Raw genomic sequence first — 19343 nt, forward strand, 5'->3', positions numbered from 1 at the left:
GAAACTGTGGGTAGTAGATTCATCAGTATCATAAGTTTCATGGCTGACTTTTAAAAATTGCTCTCCTAGAAACTCAGGAAAAAGAAGTTAATTGGCATGTATTTGTTGAATGCATAAATAAATTGCAAACTGCAACTGAAATTCCAGTGCCTCGTGGTAAAGGAAAATCATATGTGCTGGAATCACATCAATGCGGTGAAGATGGCTGTTATTACAAGTGTAGTAAAACACAAGGGCCTTAGTGCACTGTGCCAGGTGACCTTAAGGTGAGACCAGATAGTACTGACAACACTATGCCTACCCTGTCTTTCAAATTTATTACCTTAATTTGGGCTTAATGAGGAGTGAAGGAGTCTAGAAGGGAGACCTTGTTGACAGGTCACATGGGAAACAATATTGCATAGTAGTTAGTAGTGCAGGATTTAGAGTTAAACTTGGTTAAATCTGACTCTTAGCTCTAACTCTTAGTAGAAGGTAGTCTAGACAAGCCTCTTCCATAATGTGTGGATAACAATGCCTCTCTCCAGAGGCATTCTACCTAGATTCTACCTACCAAGGATTCTATGGTAGAATGTGCTTTGAAGGTTTATGGCTTAAAACCCAACAGCTGTGCATTCTTCTTTCTGCAAAGCTCATAGTTGAAGCTGGGTTTGAACAATTCAATACTTCATGTTAAAATAAATTCCAAAGGGCACTGGTGTGAACTGGGCATAGTTCAATTCCTCATCACTATTCCCTACAAAAATATGACATCTCTAATATAAAGTGCACGGACATTTTTTATTTACGTTATTTTTGAAATTGTAATCATTACTAAAGTAAAGAACTAGAACAGAGAAAAAAGGCCTACCTTTGATAGTTTGCATGATGATTTATTTTACATTTTGCAGCACATACTTTCCTTACTTCAGATGGCATCAACATTGGAAGAAATGAGCTTTTAAAAAAGTTACAGCACATGAAAGACAAAAGGAAAGGCCATTTCATCCTGGATAGAAAAGAAATGCTTGAAATTCAAAAAAACCTCATGAGGAGACCTACCAGTGGAGAGGTTAAAAAAAATGTAAATAAAACCTGGTATTCTCAGAGTTATATTTGCATGAGAACTGAGACAAGATTGCTCAGCTAAAAGAGTAAGTGAAGACACATGAAAAAATGCTCCACTTCACTAGTCATCAGGGAAATACAAACCAAAACCACTATGAGATACCACCTACACCAGTTAGAAAGTATAAAATTAACAAGGCAGGGAACAACAAATGTTGGAGAGGATGTGGAGAAAGGGGATCCCTCTTACACTGTTGGTGGGAATGCAAGTTGGTACAGCCGCTCTGGAAAACAGTACAGAGGTTCCTCAAGAAGTTAAAAATAGAGCTACCCTATGACCCAGCAATTGCACTACTGGGTATTTACCCCAAGGATACAGACGTAGTGAAGAGAAGGGCCATATGCACCCCAATGTTCATAGCAGCAATGTTCACGATAGCCAAACTGTGGAAGGAGCTGAGATGCCCTTCAACAGATGAATGGATAAAGAAGATGTGGTTCATATATACAATGGAATATGACTCAGCCATCAGAAAGTATGAATAGCCACCATTTATATCAACACGGACAGGTCTGGAGAGGATTATGCTAACTGAAATAAGTGAAGCAGAGAAGGACAATTATATGATTTCATTCATATGTGGAACATAAGGAATAGAATGGGGGACCGTAGGGGAAGGGAGGAAAACAGAATGGGAAGAAATCAGAGAGGGAGACAATCATGAGACACTCTTAACTCTGGGAACCAAACTGAGGGTTGTGGAAAGGGAGGTGGGTGGGGGATCAGGTAACTGGGTGGGATGGGCATTAAGGAGGGCACATGATGTGGTGAGCACTAGGAGTTATATGCAACTAATGAATCATTGAACACTACACCAAAAACTAATGATGTACTATATGTTGGCTAACTGAACATGATAATAAAAAATAATAAAATAATTAAAAAATAAAAAAGCTTATAGGTTAGAGGGGTAGTGAACGTGAAACCTGAAAGATGCACAGGTTAATGGTAGAGAAATTCCAACACTGCAACACCAGATGGAACATTTTTCTAATGCAGATAATATACACTATGATTAGAAATCAGAGAAATATGAATTAGTGATAGAGATACTTAGACAAAGATGATTTTTAGTAGGATGGGCTGACTGAAAGGTCACTGTGACAATGAAGAAATAAAAGAAAATATCAATATTCCATGTATAAGTTAAAATTGGTCACGAATTCCAAACAATGCAGAGCAGATTTCATTCACTAGAATAACTTCCTTGGAATTTTAAAGATAGAGGTTGTCCTTAAAATATACGGCAGCTTTAATATTGAGATATAATATACTGGAGTCATCATAAGCAAACAGTAGGGGTAATTAAAGTATGTATTAAGATATATTAAAGATGAAGTTCTCATATATTAGGTCCTGAAAAAATTCTGACCCTTATCTTAATAAATCAATAAAATGGCATTAAAATCAGAGAAAGTTAATGAATATTATAAATGTTTTTGTTAACTGTACTCAATGTGCTAAGATGCAATTTTATCTACTATCCTAAATCTGGTCTATATAAACAGAAGGTAAGAAGTAACATATAAATTTGTGAAAATACATATGTATAATTGTATCAGGCATAAGGAAAACATTAAATTTCAATATATTGTTTAACAGTAATAGTAAATAAAGTATAATTCATTGTAATAAACTTGAAAGTTACATTGAAATCAATCCAATTCCGCCTATTTTTTTTTTTTTTTCAAAAGAACTGGCAAATTCAGAAGTGGAGAGAGCATGAATTAAGGAGACAGGCAGATACAGGATCAAATATGTTAACTATCAAATAAAGTAATATATAAAACAGAGTAAATATATCAGAATAAATATAGTATTTACTGTAGCATTTTCTACCTTTGTTGTGCAAAATATTTAGAGGGTTTCCTTTTTTTCTTTTAATAAGAGAATGGGTAGTATTATTCAATTACTAAGCATGAGAAATAAAGTGATATAAGTAATAGTCCTATTCCCACTTTCTAAAAGGGGAAATTTAGGGGCACCTGGGTGGCTCAGTCAGTTGAACATCCAACTCTTGGTTTTGGCTTGGCTCATGGTTTCAGGGTCACAAGGTCAAGCCCCAGGTCAGCTCCATGCTCAGTGCAGAGTGGGCTTGAGATTCTCTCTTTCCCTCCCCCTTTCCCTCCACTCCTCCCCTTACTTGCACTCACATGCATTTGCTCTCTCTCAAATAAATAAAATCTTAAAAAAAAAGTAAAAGGGAAAATGTAAATAAAAGAATAAGTATAATTTAGCATGTAGAAATATGTAGCTCTAGTTTACTTCCTTCCTTCTGCTCACCCCTCCCCCATACAAACTCTAGTAATCTAGACACTGTTGTCCCTAACTTCATCTACATGAAAATGTTTCCAAAAATGTATGCCTAGGGGGTAAATTGCTACACCAAAGAATTTGTGAATTTTTATTTTCCTGAATATTACCAAATTCTCATGAGAATATTTTACTAATTTACTTCATGTAACACCTTCCTCAATGTATATTAGCAAATTATTAAAATTATTCCTCTCACAGCATTTCTCAAATAGGTTTCTTATTCGAATCACAGAACACAGAAAATGAAGTGAGTGACAATCTCCTCAATTCTCCCAAGGATGGAATATAATGAGTACCGTTCTAAATGAACTGGAGAGAAGTTAATTCATTACAAATGTTCAAGGCCTTAAGGGATTATATCTTAACACTCTCCTGAACTCTGATTGAAAAAGTTGTATCCTGAGTGGTAAATGATAAAATGATATCCTACTGAAGAACTAATTTGCATTTTGCTCATTAGAAATGAGTTCCACTCCCTCGATTCCTATATATGCTAAGTTTTCAATTAGGCCTAAACACTACCTACCTTAAGTACCAAATAATACTTCTTTCACCATCAATCCTACTCCACCCTAATCTTTTTTTTTTTTCATTATACTCCTCCATATAGATTCCCATATGCATCTTTATTTCAAATGTCTTTCAAAATGCATTTTCCTTAACTCTACTAAATCATTTTTTTCACATTTCAATACACCTGAATTAACAATGCCTCTTAAAATTAACTTGGAATATAGAAACTTTGTTTTCGAAGGATAGGTATAACTAAATAGATGTTATGTTTCGCTAATGAGAAAACTGAGGAAATATGGGACAAAAAAACACATGGATACTTAATTTTTATAAAATAATCATTTCAGTTAATCTAAATAAGTATACTTATATGGTTCATAATTAATTTAAATAAGTATACTTATATGATTGTTGGCGTATATATACACTATCCTTTCAATCATCTCTATATAAAGAGAGAGATTTGTAGTTTAAAGCAAAAAGAGTATACAGTTATTGAATCTTGGAATAAGCATGTCTTTGTAATTCCACTTGCAGACTTTTATATTTGAAGAAATAGACATGATTTTAAGAATTCCTTATGCCAAAAAATCATTAACAAAATTAATAAAATATAGTATGAGAAATACTTTCATACTACAGGATAAATGAAGTGTGAATTCCCTTAATAGTTCTTGTATTCTTAAAAAACAAGTAGGAAAAGGCCTATATGAGGACAAAGGTAGAGAGCAGCCATCTGTAAGCTGGGACAATAGATAGCTCCCACCAGAATTCAAACTTGTTGGCGCCTTTGTTATGAAATTCTAGACTCCAGAACCATGAAAAAATCTATGTCTGTTGTTTAAGCCCCCGTCTGTGGTATTTTGTTTTGGCAGCTTGAGCGAACACTTTTATAGACACTTAAAAGTATTGGATAAATCACATCACCTTCATTCCTGGTTTTTTTTTTTTTTTCCAAGCACTGAATTGAGAATAATGGGATATTTACTAACCCTAAGTAATAGTAACCAATAGTGTAAAGATCAATATGCGAGGGTGCCTGGGTAGCTCAGTCGGGTAAGTATCCGACTCTTGATTTCAGCTCAGGCCATGATCTCATCGTCCTGGGATTGAGCCCAGAGTTGGGCTCTGTGCTCAGAGGGGAGTCTGTTTGGGATTCTCTGTCCCACTCCCTCTACCCCTCCCCCACCTCTCTCTCTTAATTAAATAAATCTTTAAAAAGAAATATAGATCAACATGAGGATGGCTGCTAAAATCATACTATCATTGTTCTGAAAGTTATGTTAAAAACAGTTTAAAAAAGTCAAGAAAAACAAATAAAATGTATTCTTCAGGTGAAGACCAATAATATCTTACAAAAAATTTTCACTTTAAAAAGAGGAACTATCTATAGCAAAACTAATGAACTAGTTTAGTAATGCTATTAGTTAAAAATTATATGTTGACGGGCGCCTGGGTGGCACAGCGGTAAGCGTCTGCCTTCGGCTCAGGGCGTGATCCCGGCGTTATGGGATCGAGCCCCACATCAGGCTCCTCTGTTATGAGCCTGCTTCTTCCTCTCCCACTTCCCCTGCTTGTGTTCCCTCTCTCGCTGGCTCTCTCTATCTCTGTCAAATAAATAAATAAAATCTTTTAAAAAAAAATTATATGTTGAGAAACATACTGTTTTCTAAGCAAATAATAGAAATGTAAAGGAAAATGTTCAGACAAACATTTTAAAATAATTCAAAATAAAATTAAACCTACAGGGAATTTAGGAGGAAACCTCAAATTTTTAACAAAGTACCTCACAAAACTTTGAATAAATGAAGAAAGCACAAAGGTCTCCTCTGGTTTAAAAGGTTCTTCTTAATTGCTCTACTTAAATTGTGTGCATGTGTGTGTGCATGTGTAAATAACTCAAACACTTCATTAAACTACTAACAGTATTTTATACTCCTTGAAGATATTTTGGGCAATTTAAAAATTGTATTTTGTTCTTTTCCAAACTTATAACATTCAAAATGAATTAATGCTTAAAAGTACAATGTTGACTTAAAATCATCACCAACCTGTAAAAATGTGCAAAACACACAGCTGCTCTACAAAGTATCAAGCTTGCACTGCATATTTTCCAGTGATTCTGAACAACTTACTCAAGAAAACATTGCTTTTTCCTGCTTTGAGTATACACTTTCTCAAGGCAAAGAACATATTTTAAAATGATTATATGTATGGTATGCAATACAATATGTTGCATATATATTAACATACAGTTGGTTATAGATTGATTTAGCTTGACAATTGGTAATTTAATGGATCAGTTTTCAGAGAGCTCAAACACTCCTTTAGCAATTTAGTAGCATCCAGAGAATGGATGCTTTTTTTTTTCCCCACCCTTTTTTCTAATGCAACTTCTGCCTCACTTTTTAACTCAGCCCATATATTTTTATGCCAGTTTCTGATATGAGTGACCATATGGCATCTCCTGAATTGAAACAATTTATGAAGTTATAACACTAATATTTTAAAAGGTCGTCTTTTAAAAATATGAATTAACTTCACCATTTCCTGCAATTATACTTTTACTTATAGTATATTAAAAAATATCCTTTGAGATGTAGCAATTTCAATACCATGATGGTCATATTTTAATAAAAGTAAAACAAAAGGATTGGACACATATTGTTAATAAATCAGTCAAAAATGTCTAATAGCAATTTGACTGTATTATTTATGTTAAATTTATGTTAGTCAATGACCTTACAATGTGAGTCTGGTATTGTCCTTACACAATATACATCATAATTCTCTAGTAAAATATTTACATAATATTTCAAATATCACGTTGTTCTGGGTAAGGTAATTCTTTTTTGTTTGAATCCTTCCTCAGTGACAATACATTTTCTCTCCAACTCTCTCTTTCTCCCTCTTCCTCCTCCTATACGTACATATATAAGCTATCCCCATTTACACAAAATTCCTTGAGGTCAAAGATTACTCCATTTTCTAACTCCAGTTCACAGTACAATGTGCCAGGTTAATATAAAGTAATCAGTAAGTATTTGTTGAATTCAACTGTACTCCATTGAGAATTGATGTTGTGGTATAGGTATTTAGAGTTTGAGATTAAGCTTAATTCATCAAATCGGAAAGGCTGATGAGAGATAAATGGTATACATTTCTTCTGGCTCAATTCTTGCAACTCACATTTGCCTTAGAAAAGGGACAGGAATTATGAATAAAAACCGTAAGAATGCATGATAAGTTCATTTTGCCATACTCTCTAAATTCAATTCAACAAAAGTAGAATACAGTGGAATTACAGCGGAATACAGTGGAAAGTGGAATATTCTATTCCACCTTGCAATGATTTTAACAACTTGATATGTAGCTACTCAGTAAATGCTGTTGAAGGGATAATATATTAAAAAACAATAACAACAGGGGCGCCTGGGTGGCACAGCGGTTAAGCGTCTGCCTTCCGCTCAGGGCGTGATCCTGGCGTTATGGGATCAAGCCCCACATCAGGCTCCTCCGTTATGAGCCTGCTTCTTCCTCTCCCACTTCCCCTGCTTGTGTTCCCTCTCTCGCTGGCTGTCTCTCTCTCTGTCGAATAAATAAATAAAATCTTAAAAAAAAAAAATAACAACAACAACAACTTCTGAGAATGTAGGTTTGGATTACTGAATAATGGGGTTTGCCTAAGGAAAAGGAGCAATGCCACTGTTAAATGAAGCATCCTAGGAGGTAAGGCTTATGAGGATAAAAATACATTATATTTGAAGTATAGAAATCAACAAATGACTGGCTAGTTATCTATAAAACGGCCAATCTCCATTTTACAATAATAGTATATTTCTTATAGTCTTACCAATGTAATTGTATCTTTCTAGTAATCAAAATTTATTATGGTATATTTTATAGACACATAGTATACATTTTATTTTTAAAATTCTATGCTTTTATTAATTTTTTATTTAAATTCAATTAGCTAGAATACAGTACATCGTTAGCTTAAGATGTAGCATTAAATAATTCATCAGTTGCATATAACACCCAGTATGCTATACATTTTTAAATCTTCTTGTGAATTTTCATATTTTGATTTACAATTCTCAATAGATTTTATATCAAAGGGAAGGGCAATATGTATTCTTTTTTATTGTGGAAAAACCCATAACAAAATTTACCACTTACATCATTTTAAATGCACAGTACAACAGTGCTAACTATACGCAGATTGTTGTGCAACATATCTGTAACATGTTTTCATACTGCAAAACAGAAACTCTACCCATTGAACAGTAACTTCTCTTTTACCCCTCTTTCCAGCGCTGGCAAACACCATTCTACTTTCTAAGAGTTTGACTACTTTAGAGACCTCAGATAAGGGAAATCATGCCATATATAGACCAGCGCTGGCAAACACCATTCTACTTTCTAAGAGTTTGACTACTTTAGAGACCTCAGGAAATCATGCCATATATAGATATAGATATAGATATAGATATAGATATAGATATAGATATAGATATAGATATCCTATCCAAATTATATATATATATGTATATATATATATATATTTTTATTTTACTGTCTTATTTCACTTAGCATAATGACCTCCAGATTCATCCACATTGTAGCATATGATAGTATGCTTTTTTAAAGCTGAATAATATTCCATCATAAGTATACACCATATTTTCTGTATACATTCGTCAATTGATGGGCATTTAGGTTACTTTCACATCTTGGCTATTGTGAATAATGTTGCAAGGAATATCACAGCAGATATTAGAAATAGTGATTTCTTAGAAATCACTAGAAATTTCTAGAAATAGTGATCACTAGAAATCACTTAAAAATTTCTTAGAAATAGTGATTTCATTTCCTTCGATTATATACCCAGATATATACACAGTTTTTCTTTTTTTTTTTTTTTAAATTTTATTTATTTATTTGAGAGACAGCGAGCGAGCAAGAGAGCACAAGCAGGGGGAATGGCAGAGAGAGAAGCAGGCTCCCTGCCAAGCAGGGAGCCCGACATGGGGGTCGATCTCCGGACCCTAGGATCATGACCTGAGCCGAAGGCAGATGCTTAACCAACTGAGCCACCCAGGCGCCCCTACAGTTTTTAATAGAGGATGCACCATTTTACATTCCCATCAATGGTGAATAAGGATTCCAATTTCTCAGCATCCTCTCCAACACTTATTTTCTGTCTGTTTTTTTTTATATTTTTTATTATGTTATGTTAGTCACCATACAGTACATCATTAGTTTTTGATGTAGTGTTTCATGATTCATTGTTATGATAGTGAGCAGCCTAATAGGTGTGAGGAGATATCGCACTGTGGTTTTGATTTGCATTTCCCTGATGATTAGTGATATGGAACATATTTTCATATGTTTTCTAATCATTTGCATATCTTCAATGGGAAAATGTCTACTCAAATCCTTCAGTCATTTTTTTAAAGTCAGTCATTTAGTTTTTTTGGTTGCTGTTATTGGGTTGTAAGAATTTTCTATATTTTGGATCTTTACCCTTTATTTATGGTTTTCAAATGTCTAATCCCCTTGCATAGGTTGCATTTTTTCTCTGTTGATCATTTCCTTTGCCATGCAGAAATTTTAGTTTTATATAGTCCCATTTGTTTATTTTTGCTTTTGTTGACTGTGATTTTGGTGTCATATATTCAAAAATCATTGCTAAATCCAATGTCATGAAACTTTCCCCTGTATTTTCTCTTTGAAGTTTTTTTTTTTTTTTAAGATTTTATTTATTTATTTGAAGGGAGACAGCCAGAGAGAGAGGGATCACAAGCAGGGGAAGTGAGAGAGGAAGAAGCAGGCTCCCAGCAGAGGAGTCTGATGTGGGGCTCGATCCCATAACGCCAGGATCACGCCCTGAGCTGAAGGCAGATGCTTAATGACTGAGCCACCCGGGCACCCCTTCTCTTTGGAGTTTTATACTTTAGCTGTTTTAGCCTTTACGTGACTACAAAATTTAGATCTTTAAGAATAAACTGTGATCCACTGAAAGGGGTTATTTTAAGTTATTAACTTTTTTATCTAAGTAATACTTAGAAACTCCCATCACTTTTTCTTAACCATTAGCCATGAAAGCCCCCCCCCCCCACCCTTTGGCTTTAAAGTCTCAAGAGTACAGACTTTGCCTCTGCCTTAGGAATGGCTGATAAAGACAGGCTCATCTACTGTGATGCTCTGAAGACATACATGTTCTATTCTTCTAACGACCAAAGTGATTCAATTATCTTGCTTATAGTAAAAATGATTGACATTGAAAATTATAGCTTTTACTCTTAGGATAAGTAAATATTTGAGATCCTTCTCTCTTCTCTCTCTCCCTGATAGATAGATAGATAGATAGACAGACAGACAGACAGTGTATTAAAATGTAGGCATACAAACTCTAAATGCGTGTGTGTGTGTGTGTGTGTGTGTGTGTGTGTGTGTATGCTTATAGAGTAATACAAATGCATAATTTCTTAGGACAAAAATTAGGATATGAAACACATACCAAGCAGCCACCTCATGTTTTCCATCCTTCTCTTTTGTAACTTATAAGTGATTTCTGGGGAAACTGAACGGCATAGGACTTGTGTACTATGACTTTTTAAACCACCTCTTTTTGCAGGTAACTCAGGGATTGCAGCAAAGACTGCTTCAGGTTTTCTAGCAATTTCTGTTTCATGTTTATGCAGTAATAGGAACTCATCTGTTTTGAAGATACTGATTCCATTTAGACAAACCTAAACTCAGAAATAAATCATTCTTACACAAAGCTAACCGGTTATATACAAGCTGAAGGAGATGTAATCAACAAATCCACTGAACTAATGGGAAATTTATGTCTGACACAAAGCAAGCAGAGATGAACATGTTATTGTAGGGCTGAGTCATTATTGAACTATTAAAGCCTTTTATGAGTATGGTTACCAAGAAAACACTGTTTTCCTACTTCTCAAAAGATACACACATCCTCAGTCAGCAGTTCATCATTCAACAATCATCCTGGACCATGGTTCATAAATCTTTTTTTGATTATTAAATCAAAACCAAGGCATCAATACTATCCCATACCACACCAGTGACATATCCCATAACACACCAGTGACATTTTCCCTCTTTTAATTCATTTTAGGGAGAAACAAAATATTTCCTAGATAACTAAGCTCTTTATGTTATGACTATGGTTTCCTAGTTTCTTCAGGTACAAAGTCTATATTCTATACTTTACCTATCAGCATTCTTCTTAAACTCTTCAATGCCTCATTTCAGTTAGACAAACAATAACTTCCTATCCTCCAATGGAAAACACTTTCCTCTGATGAATTCATTTTGTTTAGCTAAATCCAAAGTAGTAAACATTTGTCTCTTTTCACCTGTTTGCTAGAGCAACTCAGAGAATGAGGTATGTTATGGTAACCAGTCAGGACTCATTCTCTGAAAAGGGCCAAATTGTTCTGGTAGTTTTGAGGATGACATGCAAGAACTCTGACAAGACCTTTCATTCATTTTGTCACTTTTGCTAATAACACTTTGTTGACTACTTATATCTAAATTGTGCCTACCTTGCTCCATTATCAAGAGATAATATCTCCAAAAGAACTGTTCTAGGTATCTGGAATGCCTGCAATAAAGGGAGAATGACATCTCCTTCCCCAAATGGAAAATTTTAAATTACTGGATGTACTGGAAATATCCTAAAAACTGGAAGCAGGAGATTTGAAATAGTTTGTTTGAAGAAAATGATGAGTAAAACAAAGCTGCACCTTATCTGTTCAGATTATTCAACAGACTTTTTACACTAGTATTACAATATCTTGTCATTGTTCATTTTCTTATATATCACCCCCAAAACCACTAGACTGTAAGAAATGGAGGACAGGGATAGTATCTCATCCTCTCTCGAATCTGCAGACATTGGTAAGACACTAATAGCTAAACCGTGGGCATTAAATAATAGTGTAATACATCCATATTGGTGTGATAAATGAATTTTCCTTTTCTTCCTCTTTTCATATCATACTTACGGTTCTGTCAAGTATTCTTCCATTCTAGGAATGATTCACTCTCTATTTAAGCATTAGAAGTTAAAGTACAGATAAGCATTTTTAGCTATTTTCTCAGGTGGTCTTCTTGGACAAGCAGGGGAATGATTTTTTTTCCCTTGTGTTCTTTGGTGTAAGGGCATGCATGTGTGTGTTGTTGTTGTTTGTTTGTTTGTTGTAAGAAGGCTTAACATCAGACCTATCTTCCTAATATATTTTGAAGTTCACAATAGGGTGCTGTCAACTCTAGGTACTATGCTGTACAGCAGATCTCTATAACTTACTCATTTTGTATAATAGAACCTTTATATCCATTGAAAAAATAATTCTTATGAACCATATTTAACATTTTACTTCCAAACTGCCCCCAAAAATAATCCTTGAACATTTATTATATACCAAGCACTAGCTAGGGACATGCTTCATATAAAATTGTATTTAATTCCCACAACAACCATAAGCATTAGTTATAATTAACAATTATTTAAAGTTATGATCACAGGTGTAATAAAGTTTTAAATTCTAGAGCTGTGCAAAAATAACTCATATAGATAAATTCTCAGATATGAAACCAGTTATAAACAGATTTTTGGCTTCATATACTTTCACACATATGTAGAAAATAATATAGATCTACTGTAAATATCAGCACTTGGGTACATCATAAGTATGAATCTTATTTATTTAAGAATTAAGGAACACTCAGAAGAGCAGCTGTAGAAATCTATATCCATATGTACTAAACAAAAGTCTGCATTTAATTAAAAAATTACTCATTCTGTATTGTTGAAGTACTACAAAAGGAGCACTTCCATTTTGTAGGCAATTATGTGACAAATTAATGACAGAGGATTTATAACCATCCTCTTGGAATAAATGCATAAATGAATACAAATAACAGTTCACATATATTTTTGGAAGTTGAACAGCTTATTTTTATTATTCAAAAATCTTGCAAGAAGGTGTGAATGGTATTTGACATTGTTGTGGGAATTATTAAGATATAATGATTTTTCATAAAGTCATTACAGAGTAAATCTATATCCAGGTACCTGTATTATAATAACCATCTGTAAGGCTGCATATCATTCCCTTACCAAGAAATATACAGTTTTAGCTAAGACTAGGAATTTGAGCCATCATTATTAATTAATCTAATTCAATTGTCTGTCTCTCCTTATTTTTAAGATGAAGATGTGCTAGGGGATCAGTGTTTTTAAGACTGCAATATATGACCTGCCTCTGGGTTACCGATTTTGTTTAATAATCTCTGACCAGTATTTTAATTTAAGTGATAAGCTAGAATGCATTGAAATTAGAATAGAATAGAATAGAATAGAATGAAAATGAAAATGAAAATGAAAATGAAAGTATGGCTCATGCATAACAAGGATAATTTTTTACAATAAATTTTTTTCATATTCATATCTATATCAGTATAATGGTCAAGACAAACAGAAAGTATATTGTTGTGGGTCAGGATCAAAATTTTCCAAATCATTGGTTTTTGTGAAGAAATAGATTCTTTTGAGAATCAGATGAAATTTATGCACGTACATTTCCACACCAATTAATTATGATTTCCCAGAGGTCTTCCATAGATTAATCCTTTGTTGAACTGAGAAATGCAGGTCAAGTCACAATAGAATGTATGTGTCCTAATTGCTTTTCTAGCCTTAAATGTTCTAACAATGGTACTTTTGAAGTTATTAAATAGCCCAGGAAGGAGACAGGTATCAGATAAAAACCATTAATTATAATGAAAATAAAGAAGGAAAAAAACCCTGAATTTCAGTTGAAATGGGCTTAGGTTGACTTAAGTTGGGAGGTGATGAAAATGTAGCTGAGTTGAAGAAATAATATATTTAGGAGATGTGTAGTGAGGAGGATATAAATTTGGGGCCAGTGAAGGTTGGTGACAAACCAGTGACCTTTATTTATTCAATACCTATATATCTAGCTACACTATACATTAATAACATAAGAACTAGGAACTAGTGATACATCAATGAAGAAAAGAGATAAAATTTCCCCTTTGTGATCCCTCCTACATTGTTGGTGGGAATGCAAGTTGGTACAGCCACTCTGGAAAACAGTGTGGAGGTCCCTTAAAAAGTTAAAAATTGAGCTACCCTATGATCCAGCCATTGCACTACTGGGTGTTTACCCCAAAGATACAGACGTAGTGAAGAGAAGGGCCATATGCACCCCAATGTTCATAGCAGCAATGTCCACAATAGCTAAATCGTGGAAGGAGCCGAGATGCCCTTCAACAGATGACTGGATTAAGAAGTTGTGGTCCATATATACAATGGAATATTACTCAGCTATCAAAAAGAACGAGTTCTCAACATTTGCTACAACATGGACGGCACTGGAGGAGATAATGCTAAGTGAAATAAGTCAAGCAGAGAAAGACAACTATCATATGATTTCTCTCATCTATGGAACATAAGAACTAGAATGATCAGTAGGGGAAGAAAGAGATAAAGAAAGGGGGGGTAATCAGAAGGGGGAATGAAACATGAGAGACTATGGACTATGAGAAACAAACTGAGGACTTCAGAGGGGAGGAGGGTGGGGGAATGGGATAGACCGGTGATGGGTAGTAAGGAGGGCACGTATTGCATGGTGCACTGGGTGTTATACGCAACTAATGAATCATCGAGCCTTACATCGGAGACCGGGGATGTACTATATGGTGACTAACATAATATAATAAAAAATCATTAAAAAAAAAATTCCCCTTTGTGAGGGGAACCTGGATGTCTCAGTCTGTTAAGCATCTGACTTCCACTCAGGTCCTAATCTCAGGGTCCTGGATTGTGTCAGGGTCCACTCTCAGCGGGGAGTCTGCTTGCCCCTCTGCCCCTCCCCCAACTTGTGCTTTTTCTCTCTCTTCCTCTCTCTCTCAAATGAAGCAATAAAATCTTTAAAAATCCTCGTGAGGTGTGTTCTAGTGGGACCTGCAGAGAAAAGTCGTGTGTAAAAGATGATTTTGTAATTGAGTGCTGTCAAGGTAGGCATAGAGCTTGTAGTAAGATGGATTTATGGAAACAATACTATGAACCAGAGAAGTTTACATTAGTTTGGTAACATTAACAAGAAATATAGGGAAAGACAGAGTTTGTTTGCAAACACCTAATACAAAGGTAAGAAAACAATGAAAAAAAATTTAAAGATTTATTTATTTAGAGAGAAAGAACGTGAGTGAGCAGGGGGAGGGGGGTGAAGAGAGAGGGAGAGGGAGAATCCTCAAGCAGACCCTTAGATCATGACCTGAACGGAAATCAAGAGTCAGCTGCTCAACCAATTGAGCTACCCAGGAGTCCTGAAAAATTTTTGATATAATCAAACTTGCCTTTTTGTTTTACACATAACATTAAATTCTTCCCTCAGAGTATAATTGCATTTTTATCCTACAATACTGAAAGTTAGGTGAAAAAAAAGAGAGAGTCCTAGGGTAATCTAAATACTACTTTGGAGAAAAGACAATATAATTAATTATCCATCTCACAGAAAGACCAATGGCTATATAAAAACCTACATAAGCCAAAGAAAAGAAAACTGGCTACAACAATGAAAAACAAAATCTTCAAGGCACATGTCCTCAAGATTGTGTTGTCAAGTATGTAATTTTCAAATAATAAATGGATTTATCAATTATTTTAATCCTCTATAAAACATCTCAAACATTCTATTAATATACAGGTATGTAGACAAAAATACTTCTTATAATTAGGATTGCTTAAATTTTCAATAATACCATCAAAATGGTCTAGTCAGTAAGAAAAAAAAATAAAAATTAGTTTTCAACTCCCAGAAAATATTCTCATGCTACATAAATATGTCATGTATATTCTCTTCACAGACTTTTTAAATATTTTATGTATAGAATGCAAAATCTAGTATTTTCAGCAAAAATTAGCTCATTTTACAAAAACACAACTTTGGAACAATTAGACATCTGTTGTACTGTTTGTTTTCTCATTATATTCCTTTTTAAAAAGTTAACTGCAAAATTTTCCTGTTTGATGTAACACAATTCATCAGATGTAATTATTTTAGCATTTTACTGTTTCTATTACAGTTTTAGAATAATGGATGCTAATTTTTGCATTTGAGGACAATATAAGTGAATCGATATTTTATAAAAAAAAACCAACTATCGTTTACCTATATTCGTCTAATTTTTCATCTTTGAATAAAGATACGCTGAACACATACCCAAACCAATCCTTATATTCATATCAACCCTTCTCTGCTGTGTAATACTATTTCTTACACTTCAAATTAGAAATATATTTATATATTTATTTTCATGTATAGACTATCACATGCTAGAGGTCAAAAACATATCTTTTAAGTCATTTTTTATTGGCTTAACTTTTATTGTTCTTCTTTTAAAATTGCTGTAAATTTGTTGTGGCATCTTTGAAAAATGAGTAACATGTTTGGGAAACCTCAGTCATCCTCCCTTCAATCCTAGGAAACAATTGTTAAAATTTAATTAATCTTGAAAAGTATAGTTTTCTTATTTCTACTATTCCATTTTATAAAATGAGCATGTTTAACTTTTATAAGAACAATATCATTCACTTTTATTGTTTAAACTTTAATGTATTAATTTTAATATCATATTTTTATAGATAACTTTTTAAAATGAGTACAGGAAAACTCCTATTCAGATGAATGTTTATTATTATTATTATTATTATTATTATTATTATTTTGGACCAGAATTCTATAGTCAACTTCTTACTCAAGGTTAATCTCCAAGAAGTAGTTCTCAGTGCTTCTTGGATGGATAAAAAGATTTAGGAAGAGACTTCTGTTGTTTGTAGGTTAACATTATGCTAAAACTTATGCTCAGACTAATGGGCTTCTTGTCTTTTACTTTTACTCAGCACTTACCCTCATGAAACTATTACCCCCCTACTATTGTGTGCCGGGCATTCTGAGGACAAGAAATGGGAAGGGAAACCATTATCTCCTTATAAAACTGTAATGTTGTCCTTTGTAGTTTGTCTTGCCCTACCTAATCTCAATGTAATCCATACCATAACCCTGTGAATCATGTTTCCAAATTATGAAAATATTAACTTTACAATGCCCAATATTAACTTAAAGAAGTCTAATACTGAACCCAAATACACTCAGATGGGTAGAAAGCTTTTAAAGTGTCACTTCCTCTATTCTCTTAAAATATCCTCAAGGCCGAGTAATTTTGGAAGACCTACATTGGACTGTAGCAAGAATGATCTTTTATAAGTCAAATGATCACACCTCTGCTTAAAATCTTCCCATGACTCTCAAGTTAGCTATTGGAGGATTGCATAAGAAATCTTTCCTGCTATCTTTATGTTACATTGGTTTCCATAGTTTGTTCATCACTTACAACATCAGTTGAAGCAGAAAATATCATATAAAGTCATTAATAATATTGATAGAGTACAAGGAACACAACCCATTTGCTGCCAGTTTTTATGTAGCTATATATGTAAAACTTTAACATTCATTACTCAGGTTGCAATTATTTACTTACACACACAAAGATCTAAACGAAAATCACTTCCACCCATGATTTTTTTTTGCCTCAATAAAAATGTTGATTTGGTAGAAGTGGACCTGAAAAGAACATCAAGTTCATTACTTTTCTTTTACACATGGGAACACTGAAACTGAGATAAGACCCTTGTCTATGTCTCATGCAAGATGACAGAGACACTATGTGGGAACCTATATGTAACGCTTGAATCTCATCCCAACACACTATTCACACATGGCACTATTTTGTCTTGCTATATATCCAAACCATGCACTTGCCTCCTTTTCTACCATCACCTAAACTTTTTCTTGCATACAGACATTATCCTATCTCAATCTCAAACTCATTTTCCAATACCTTTTCCTTTCTTTCAGTTGTTCCACATCAAACTACTTTTTTTTACTCCTTGATTGTTTATACTTCTATGGCTTTATAAATGCTCATATACTTCTTGTCCCTAAAACCAGATTAAATATTAACTTTTTATAAAACATTACTTTCTGAATTGTCTGGGCAGGGCTGGTTCTCTGTGATCACGTAATCTTTCAAACTTGCTTCAGCAAATAGAAAAATTATGAGTTATATGTACAGTGGCTAAAGAACTGATTCTGGAGCCAAATTACCTAAGTACAACTCCTCTATCTGCAATTTAATCAAATGTTGCTATTGGGAATCAGGATAATAATAGGGATAACAATGGAAACTATTTCATTAAACAAATTAATAAAAAACGTATAATAAATCTCTGATTATTTTTAATCTTTACTTTTATCATATTTCTCTTAAATTTGTGTGAAATTACTTGCTTCTATGTTTCTCCCCCTTACTATATTCAAGGAAATCTATAATTCTCATGTTTGCATATCATAAATAATATAATTTATGATATACAATAAAAACTTAATAAATACCTGTTGTATGAGTGAATAACTGAGTATCTGTAATCCTGTAACAAATGATCTAACCGAAAGTGGTTTCTCTAAAATCCCATATTCAAAAATACTATGTTTTGACATTCACAGTACAAAAGATGCTTAGATTTGACAGATATTTGCATTTGGGGAATAGTCCCCAAACAAGTAAAACAGATGTATTTTAACACCAGAGTTGAATGGAGTAGTTGAAAAAGAAGATTTTGCAATCAATAGCTAAAATCAGTTCTTTTCAGGGCAATGTATTTTGTTCTATCATTGTCATTTATACCAGTTTTTCTGTACTTGGCATAGCAGAAAAAGCAGAATTTGCACGTATCGTATCTTGCATATTCTAAATGTCCCTTTCACTCAGTTTAATTACTGTCACTTAAGTAAGCCAAAAAAAAATTATAAGGGGAAAAAGATATTGAAGCTAATTAAATTTGCAGCTAAGCACAAAGGAGGGAAAGCAGTCTTCTAACTATGCAGTTTAGATAATTTTCCAAGCCAAAAAATGATTCATGGATAAATGTCATTGATGACAAACTGTTTATCCAATAGCATCTGCATTCTCTTGGTTGTAACAGAAACATGAAATACAGTATAAAATGTATTAAAAATGAACTAAGAATTATTATCTATAATTTTTAGTTTCCCAGATTACTCCCTATTTCAAAATGTAGTATTCCAAAATGATGAATAAATTTTAAATGTAGATTTTCCTATATTTACCTGTGTAGATTTTCATTTTATTTATTTTTTATTTTTTGAAGATTTTATTTATGTATTTGCTAGAGAGAGAGTGCGCAAGTGAGAGAGAGCGAGAATACAAGCAGGAGGAGAAGTAGGCAGGGGGAGAAGCAGGCTCCCTGCTGAGCAAGAAGCCT

General features: G+C 33.7%; 1 protein-coding gene across 1 annotated transcript in view; it reads left to right on the forward strand.

Moving 5' to 3' along the window:
- The first annotated feature begins 201 nt into the window (after positions 1-201).
- CYLC2 (cylicin 2) overlaps positions 202-19343 on the forward strand; it is a 41803-nt gene continuing 22661 nt past the window's right edge. Inside the window, exon 1 of the mRNA XM_040631338.1 lies at positions 202-266. Within this exon, the coding sequence (XP_040487272.1) occupies positions 202-266 (65 nt within the window). The remainder of the gene's footprint in view (positions 267-19343) is intronic.

The sequence above is a fragment of the Ursus maritimus genome, unplaced genomic scaffold, assembly GCF_017311325.1.
Source record: "Ursus maritimus isolate PB19 unplaced genomic scaffold, ASM1731132v1 scaffold_17, whole genome shotgun sequence".
In the NCBI taxonomy this organism is placed as follows: Eukaryota; Metazoa; Chordata; class Mammalia; order Carnivora; family Ursidae; genus Ursus; species Ursus maritimus.